This window comes from Telmatherina bonti (assembly GCF_933228915.1).
Source record: "Telmatherina bonti genome assembly, chromosome: 21".
NCBI classification, from domain to species: domain Eukaryota; kingdom Metazoa; phylum Chordata; class Actinopteri; order Atheriniformes; family Telmatherinidae; genus Telmatherina; species Telmatherina bonti.
This window is the reverse complement of record NC_136630.1, coordinates 14,624,811-14,634,644: the sequence shown is the minus strand read 5'-3', so window position 1 is coordinate 14,634,644 and position 9,834 is coordinate 14,624,811. Positions and strand designations below refer to the sequence as shown.

At 37.4% G+C, this 9,834-nt stretch overlaps 1 protein-coding gene across 1 annotated transcript in view; it reads right to left on the bottom strand.

Annotated features, from left to right (window-relative positions):
* LOC306771245 (SH3 and cysteine-rich domain-containing protein 2-like) overlaps window positions 1–7,649 on the bottom strand; it is a gene marked incomplete at both ends in the record, with an annotated part of 24,672 nt that extends 17,023 nt beyond the window's left edge. The window contains one exon of the mRNA XM_079260368.1: window positions 7,563–7,649. Coding sequence (XP_079116494.1) covers window positions 7,563–7,649 — 87 coding nt within the window. The remainder of the gene's footprint in view (window positions 1–7,562) is intronic.
* Window positions 7,650–9,834: the final 2,185 nt, after the last annotated feature.

Below are 9,834 nucleotides of genomic sequence, written 5' to 3'. Positions count from 1 at the left end.
CTGGCCACATCCAGTTGCAATCTGCAGTGTAAACACCAGGTGCCAGCACACCCTACATGTGTAATCTTTAAGAATATTAGGTTGTTAGAATAAAAATAACATATATGAAAATGTCAACAGGTAAAGAAACAGAGAAAAAAATGTTTAATTTTTTTTTAATTTTCATATGAAACCCAAAACAGAAATCAACCATCACACAGAATGTTTAATATAAAATGATGAATTTCTTGACCAAGACTGAAAATAGAAAGCAAACAGCTTGCTGGTCTTATCTTATAATTTGGCAATGATTACATTTATCTCTGTGTTTTACATTCTGATGGTATGATTGGACTAGCACCACATACATCCATGAAAAGAGGCCAAATCTGCTTAGTATTCATTCAACCCCTTTGTGTACATTATTTTGTGAATTGCAAGCACTAGCTTTGTGAGTGACATTATGAATCCATGGTGCTAACTTTTACAATACCATTATAGATTACAATGCCATAAGTATATTATTCCAATGTGTTGTCAGATTGTTAATTTGCTGTAATTCAATTAAAATAGATAAAATTACAGTTTATGCTAATTCAATTTGCATGAACGTATGCAATATATCTGCAATTAGGATTAAGCAATTGTCTGATGACTTCCGAACATAACCAATCCACAGCTATGTCATCTCTTTTTGCCTTTCTGAACACAGTGGAGCCTGGTTAAGTGAACTGTTCTAATAGCGGCATGCTTTGAATTAAAGCTGACTCAATTAGGTACAGATCTCGCTGTACGTAATAGAATTGTTAGGTAGACGTGAACTAAATAAACCTTTCATGTGATTGGAAAGTTATGGCTGACTGAACAAGATGTACTGGTGAGCCCTATTAGACTTATAAAAAACTGACAACTTCCTGTACTGGTGCAAAACATTTTGTTTTTCATCGCAGAAAATGTCAGCTTTTCCTCCGTCAATTATCCAACGTGTGTAGTGGGCTTACACGTACATAAAAAGCTCTTTCTCTCTACCTAAAAAGCACCACAAAAGGTACAACTGTGCTTCTTTTATTGTCCCATGCCTATTTTGAAAAGCAACCTTCCTTCTTGAAATTATCATAATGACTTCCTCAGTTTATTTTCCTCTGTTCAGTCTGACTGAGTCCCTGTCTTCAATCACTGCCCACTGGATCTCCTCTCCTCTGTTATTTGATCTTCACCTGCCAACAGATCTGCCTCCAATGATAGATGATTAAGTAATTTACCAACAAAATCATTTTCTCTGGCTGATAAGATGATGAGTTATGAGGCAAAAAAAAAAAATAGAAAACATACAATTAGTTCATAAGTGAAAAATTTGTTTGGATGATTGATGAAAAATGTGTTGAACAGGACAAAACGTTGCTTGAGAGGTTAATTTGATATTTATATCATGACTCATTTTACTTTCACAGCATGCCGACTGACCATTCCAACTGAATGCAACATATAGATTTGGTGGAAATTGGATAATATAAAAGGCCTATCTCCTTGCCACTAAAAGCCTACTTCTTTCATTTTAAAGATGGTACAGGTAACATTAGTATTACACTAAACGTCACTATCTTAGGAGACAGATAAGGCACGGACCTCATACTGTCATCCTCGTCGTTTTGTGGTATTCTCACCTCTGTGTGTGGCTCTAAAATGCCAGACTACCATTTGAGGGGCTGTTTCTTTGTGATCTGCATACTAGCAGACTCCTCCAGCCCACAAGGTGCCTGCCAAAGTGTGCTGCAAAAGCAGCTTTCGTTTTCAAATCCAGCCGTTAAAAGAGCTTAACTGCATAAGGAGCTTTTAGAATTAGAAATCAGAGGCAGTCACAATGGGTCTTTGGTATACATATAATAGAAAATGAGCTATACGTATAGCAAGAAAGTGATCTTTGACTGCATGTTTTTTAAGAATATCTTTCATTCGGAAGACACTGATTAAAAAACAAAAAAAAACTATAAACCTTAGAATAACCAGAAATCTAATTTATAAGTTCCTGAAAGAGTCTCTGTTCTTCATTATGAATCTTTTACATTTATATTTGTGCAATAACACAAGTAACATGTTAACAATAGCCATAATAATAATCATTTGAGTAGAAAGAGGGAGTAATGTCCATATTAAAACCACCAGTGGTTGATAAGCAGGTCTTTCATTTCAAGAGAAAGTCCGCTATTATTTCACTGCAAGTAATTTACTGCTATGGTTGGTACTAAATAATGTCCATATTTATTCCCAACTGAATCCACTCTAACCCTGACACTGCACACAGAACTCTGCAGGATCAGCAGCATTTCCAAACTCAATCAAGGACAGTAACTCAATGACTTCATCAGACAATGCTGGGTCAACACCGAAGGCATAAGAACATCAATAACACTGTAAAAAAAAACAAAATGTTAGTCCCTCTAGCTTGATGATATCCTATATTTGAGATATGTAGTTGCTGCAGATACATCTGTCTTTTTGTCTCCCTAAACCCTTCATCTGTTTCTGTGTTGACTATTGTTTGTTTCAAAGATCAGCAGGAGAAGTCAATCATTCTGGCAGGCAAAAAGCACAAACCTATGCTGCTCCGTCAGAAATTAGGTGACTGAATGATGTGTCCTCCTACAAATAGCTGTACAGAAGAAGCAAAAACAAGGAGGCTTTGTTCACAAATGTCATCTACACTATGTAATAATATGAAGGCTACAGATGCAGCCTGGGATGCATCACAGAAGCTCTGTAGAGGAATTTGCACTTTAAAGGAAATTTAATTACACTCTGACAGAAGAATGCCGTAAAATGCCACCACTGTTAAAATGCAAATTAAGAAAATCTGCATAATTCTCCAATGTGCAACTACAGGCTTTTGTAGAATTACTGGTTTAATGAGCTGCCGATAAACTAAAATCGTAAAACACACATTTAAGACTGTAGTTAAATTTAGCCAGCTGATTCCCGGTCTTGCACTCACCATCAGTTGTTTCTCGTTTACTTGTTCCTGGCAGGACGTCTTGCTGGACTATTCCTAAGTCATCTTTAACCCTTTGACCAGCACCAGACCACATATGAAACGATGGAGCGTTTGTAGTAAAGATCCATAAAGAGGAATGGTGGGGCAGATGGAAAAGGTCATAGGATGGAGTAAGTAAATAGAAAGGAGATACATAATCTAAGTGGGGGGCATAAAAAGGAGGAAAAGCTGATAAGGAGGTAATGTGAAGTGAAGGTGAAGGGCAGATCTGGACAGTACATAAGGCCATTATTTCACTCCCATAAAAAAATGTCTGTGTTTGCTAAATATACAGTGGGCTGGATGAGGGCCCTGCAGACAGCAGCACACCATCCTGCATTATCATCATTTACACCCTCTCTTCATTAAACTTTATGTAGCATAAAGCTTTCACAAACCTCATTTCATCCACTACTATACAAAGTTGAGTTTAAATAAAATGACATTTTTGGAAACACAATCATTTGGCCTTATACTCAGCATTAGCATTTACTATCACAATTTTAAGGTTCTTTCTTTAGTCATTCTAGTCATAGTCATTCTTTTAGTCATTTTTAGGTTATGTTAGTCATTTATAAATCTCTTTAGGGCCTTTTTATTTATCAGACTTCCTTCTAAGATATGAGCCCTAGTGAACCCTGAGGTCCTCTGGTACCAGCCTTTTAGTTGTTCTTTCAGTGAGAACCAATACTTACAGCAAGGCTTCTTCACATCCCTATGGCCCTCGCCTGTGGAACAGCCTGCCAGTAAGCCTCAGGAAAGCAAAAACTATTGATGTTTTTAAAAAGAGGCTCAAGATCTACCTTTTTAGTTTAGCTTTTAGATGATCTCATCTGGTTTTTGGACTATTTCAGGATGATTGTTGTAATTATTATTGATTTATTCTTATTCACCTCTTTTACCATATTTTATCACTTGATGATTTAGATATGTAATTACTTTGGGATTACCATGGGGGTGACTTGTCTGGGTAGCCCTTGCATTGCAGCCTTTTGGCTGCGGTGTGGATCGGGAGCTGTCCTGAGTTGTGACTGTTCCAGTGGTTGGCTGGGTGGGCTGGCCCTTGGTGTAAAAACGATCCCAAGGATATTGTTTCCTCCTGGTATGCAAAGCCAGATGTATTTTCATTTCTTTATTTATTTTCTTGTTGCTTAAGGAGACAGAGGATATGCTTCTGCAGTTGTGCTATGCAACATGGGGTTGGGGTGTGTGTCTGTATGTGTGTGTGAATGATTACGTTTGTCCATATGTTTGTATTCTGCTTGTAATATTTATGAAGCTAAAGGGTGCTATAGAAAAAAAATTGATTTCATTTGATTTGATAAAACAAATAGAAAACTACAACCAACTGCTTAATTTTGCCAAAAATAGTAAAACAGCAAGCTTGACTGTTGGATAAACAAACCCACCTAAAAGTAACTTCAGTGTTCACTGATTAAATAACAAGTTATTGTGATATTCCACACAAAAACTAAAGTGTCAATCTGCCATGGCAAGGTTAATAGATCAATTTCTGTTTACTCCATATATTACATCTCCGAAACTGTTATGTTACTGAATTCAGTGTTCACCGGAAAGGGCCTTATGAGTCAATAAAGGTTTCCAGTGAGTCATTAGCAGGTTCACTCATGTTGATCAATGTGCTGATTGTCAAGTTAAAAAGGGGCCACAAAGACGAAACTGCAACAGCCAAATGTTGAACTGGAGACTTTAAAATACTATGTCATAAACCAGCCCAATGGTTAAATCCTTACCTATGTAAAGCCTATGAATACACCTGCAACATAATTATTAATTGGATAAAAAGCTACAACTGGAGACACATTTTCTTTTCCCCCATTAATGGGGAGTACATTGTTTGTCTGAGTTGGCCCTGTGATGGACTGGTGACCTTTTCCTTCCTCTAACTGAGTAGCTGCTGAAATAGACTCCAGCTCCACATGGGCCTCAGCTGAAATAAACAGGTAAAGATAACGGATGGATGGATGTTACCACGGTGTATGCATTTAGACAATAATTATGATAAGCCTGCTAATACTCAGAGTTGGAAAACCTGGTTTTATTGACAGAGCTAATTGCCACTAAAATGACAGATCAAACTATTATAAAATCATTTTATATCACTTGAAAACATTTGATCTTTCTCCTAGTTTTCATGCCTGATTATGCTAACCGGCTGCTAACTATAGTTTTACATCAAGTGTACTGAGTCTCTCTGATCTCATGTAGCTCTTGGCAACCGAACAAGAATGAATGCGTTCCTAAATGCAAGCCTGACTGACATGTGCTCCAAGTGATTATAGAAGAATAATAATATTTTTGGAGTCGTCACCTTGCCCGTAGGTGGTGGAGGTGGAATAACTGTTCATTCTCTATGACTGTCTCTATTAGAAGCACTCCAGAAAGCTAGTGTGCCCACTTAGCACTGTAATAAATACCCTGAGAGCAGAGGGACAGCGGGGAGACAGAGAGGGAGAGGAGTGAGACATGAAGATGAGAAAAACTATTGAGTGAGCCAGTGAAGTGCAGTTGGAGGGATACAGATACAGAAGAGTTGAAAGCAGGTAGAAAGTGTCAGGAAATTATCAGTGATGTGAATAGTTTGGGAGTGAAAGAAAGAAGAAAATGAACTTTTAAAGATATCCCCAAGCAAACTACGCCTTATAAGACCAAAGACGTAATATATATTTAGTATTTATCGCCCCTCTCTTCTTAATTCTTCTGCTGGCTTCCTATCCAGCAGTAAAGGCAAGAAGAGCCAGCGCTACATGGCTGACGCAGCTTGGAGAATTGACTCCTCCCAGTTCTATTTTGTGTGGACGACCATTTGGGTGAATTATGACCCAGCCCCTAGCTAGACATGGCACACATCTGCTAGTTGATTGGCTCATAAATTCACGTAGCACCTCACTGACTACCATCCATTGTGCTGTCTGTAGACAAATAGAAACAACGTTTTGCCAGGCTTATCCCATGTCTCCGTGTTGACCACAAACAAAAGACGACCACATGATGATTTGTTGATGTGACATCTGGTGCAATTAAGAATGTTGTTGGAACTCAATTCAACATGTTGAAAAATAAATTTGATAGGTCAAGTCATTGATAGGCATTGAGGTTGTGCAGCTGTAGATCACAACAAGCATCAAGGAGCAACTTAAGGGTATTAAAGAAATTTAGGAAAACTTTATTTACTTGTTTATTGTAATTTCATTCAAATTAAAATTGTGTTGGAATGTGCAACTCTGAAGCCTACTATGACATAATAAAACATTTTCATGTGCATCCTGTTTTGTTATTTTGATGTTAGATTTTAACAAAGTTAAAAATCTTTTTTTTTTCTTTCCACTTTTGTGCACATTACTTGTTATGCATGTTGCATTTTTGGAAGGAAACTTTAAGAATACTAGCCTGCACAAAACCCAACGCTTTGTCAAGCAAGTTCAGGAAAAGTCATGAAAGCCATATAACTACTCATGGTCCTCTTTAGCTTTTAGCCAAGCCTCAGGATTCATTTCTGATTCCCCAAACTGAGAATGCTTTGACAGCTACTGTATCTACCACATGTAATCTGATTACCCACAGTTCTGCATAACCACACTTCAAAACAAACAGATATCATAACATAAGATAAACGGTGTGCTGTTAATCCAAAAAATGTTTTCATTGCCCTCATGATATGGGCTTAATTACAAAAGTTGTAACAAACTGTCAGAGAGAGAGATTTGAACTTGGCAACCTAAATATCACTTCAACAGAAACAGCAGGGAAACTGAGAAAAGTTTGATTCCTTTTGTAGAGCATTCCTACTGCCAAAACACAAAACATGAAAGCTTTTGACCAAGACAGCCTGCATCCTGTATGTTTAAACATCTGAGATAGGCATGGTTGTGGTTGCAGATAATGGGACATGTATAGTAAAAAATAATTCAAATGGTTGAGCAGGCACCAACTAAAAAGAATATATTTTAACACAAAAAATAGAAATGTTAGGTTTATTAATAGCCTTGTAGCTAGTTTTGGGGGAAGGTCTTATTATATCTTTATGATTCATTAGAGAAAACAGGACAATTGCACAACTATTTTGCATCTTTCCTCTCCACAACTGATAATTGCAAATGTCAAGAAGAGACAATGGCTGCGTTTCATAGTCCTCTACGGAAAAATAGCTTTTCCTGAGTCAGTGTTTCTGATATATCGTTGAACATGGCACAGACAGCACTAGCAGCCTGGTGTAATCTGCTCTCTAACTCTGAGGTCAAGCTAGGTACGACAATTAAGGCGGCTTAGAGTTGTTATGCAAGACTGCAACCATCACAGAATTAGCTCTGTAAGGCAAGACGGCGCGCGTGCTTAGTCACTATTTCCAATGTGAGAAAAATGGTAATTTATAGACAAAGTGCAGGAATACAACAAACAACAAAGCAGAAAACAGAAAGAATATTTTCACATAAGCAACAACACAGGCTTTAAAGCTCACCCTCCTTGGTTTCAGTTATTAAATTCACAGTTTAAACGTCTTTAAACAATAATAATTAGACAGGTGTGTTGTTACCTTTGATTCTGGCTGACTGGGAACAGTAGCCTGCCTGTTAAAGTCTCGGTTTTGAGGCTCGTTCTCCTTTTCGCTGATTTCTGTCATCTCGAGTCAGAAATGCACCTTTAACAGGAAAACTTAAGTCCACGACGACAGAGGAATGAGGAAACTATTCACAGTGGAGGTTAAGCATCACAGTTTGGCGTGAAGAAAACGACAGGAAAGTCATCTTTTACCGGCAGCATCCATCTGGGAATTTGTGTTAAGCAGCTACACCAATATATTCGCACGAGGTCTTGCTATTCAGCCTCAAGACTCGGAGCAAATAAAACCGATGAAATATGTTTCGTGAAGGTAATTTATCCGGTTAGACTTAACGTTTTTCTCGCGGCTGCCTCGCGCCTCTCACGTCCACCGGTCAGTCAGTTCCTCTCACCCCTCGCGCGCACACACGCGCTCTTACAACAACTTTGATTTCGCCGTGACAAAGCGCTCAGCTCGTCCTGGTTGGTCCAGAACAGCAGAAACACGCCAAAGGAACCCTGAAGCTGAACGTGATTGGCTGAGAGATGATGACGCTCAGCGTAATTACATCAAGGCGAGACGTTGGGAAATATATTTTCCATTATTCACAACTTTTTTTTTTTTTTTTTTTGCTTAATTTATTTTCACGTGAGATAATTCATTTACACAAAAACACATCTGCGTCTATCTATCTATCTATCTATCTATCTATCTATCTATCTATCTATCTATCTATCTATCTATCTATCTATCCGTCCATCCGTAATTTATTTTCACGTGAGACAATTCATTTACACAAAAACACATCTGCGTTGATGTAATTAAAATAGCCACTGACCAATTTAACAGACTTTATGAATTTTAGGTGCTGGATCTTAACAGGGATGCCTTAAGTCTTCATCACTTTTGTGATTTTCTGCAGATAAAACCTTAATTTGATTTTTAATAACAAAAAAATATGCCACGTTACTAAAAGTAATGATTTGCATTTAGCTCTAGTTTAGACATCAATATAATATATAATATATAGTTATATATATAATATCATTTTTAAATGCAGAACTTAAAATTTTTTTGGTAACTGACTTTTTGCCTGTTTTCGTTTTATCTATCTATCTATCTATCTATCTATCTATCTATCTATCTATCTATCTATCTATCTATCTATCTATCTATCTATCTATCTATCTATCTATCTATCCATCCATCCATCCGTCTGTGTGTGTGTGTGTGTGTGATGGTACATAGTATCTCCTTGTTTTTGTTGAAATTGATAAAGAAGAGAAAGAAATATCTGTAGGTGACCAGACAGTCCGCAGAAAGCACCAGCAGTTTAAACATGGGTGGCTGATTCAGCACCAGGGACAGCTCCTCTCGCCTGCCTGCCTCACTAATTATCAGCCTTTCATGATTGTGAAACTGCCTGGTCTCATACTCACCCACTTCTATTCATTACTATAACAGCATTTCTCTCATCAAGCAAACTTAGCTGTGTTTGTTGCATTGGCAGTCTGTGTGTAGTGTCTTCCACCACGGTGAGTTAAATTTAGTTCAGAGCAAAGTTCAGAGGAAAGTGATGCTACTAAGTACTATTTATTTCTGCCTCTTGTGCACTCAGACATTTAAAGTTGTGAGAGTTTGATATATTTTTCTATTCCAGTTAATGTATTACAATGGCTACCAAAACAGCAAATCTTTCTACTGTTGCTGTAAGAAAATTGCCTCCCATAAGCAAGCAAATCTACACGTCACCGCCCAAGTTTATTCATAGCAATATGTCTGTCCTTGAGCAGTATGACATTCCTCTTGCCTCAGCACTAAAATAATTTTGTGATGTGGTGAAGCAGGTAGTTAAATGGAAATGATATTATCCTATCAAAAATGCGTGAAAAAGTATTAAAGACTAAATGGCCTTAAAAGGGCACAGAGCTCTAAGTGACAATATGACCATATGTTGTTGTACTGCGAATATAACATGCTACAAACAGCCAAGGTAATGCTTATCAGGCTCATAGATTATTGTAGCCTTCATTTATGTAACACAGAATTAATCTGCATTCAGTGTTTCTTTGTTGCATGATGCAAATGTCATCAGTCTAGTACAAATTACATAAAGCTTTATTGTTAAGCTGTGATTGCATTGGAGATGGATGCGCATATGATCATTTGTATTATCCCAAAAGTTTTGCATCTATTGTCCAATAAAAATGGATACAAAGCTTACATATAAAAAAAAAAACATTTTTAAAGCAGAGACAAGTCATAT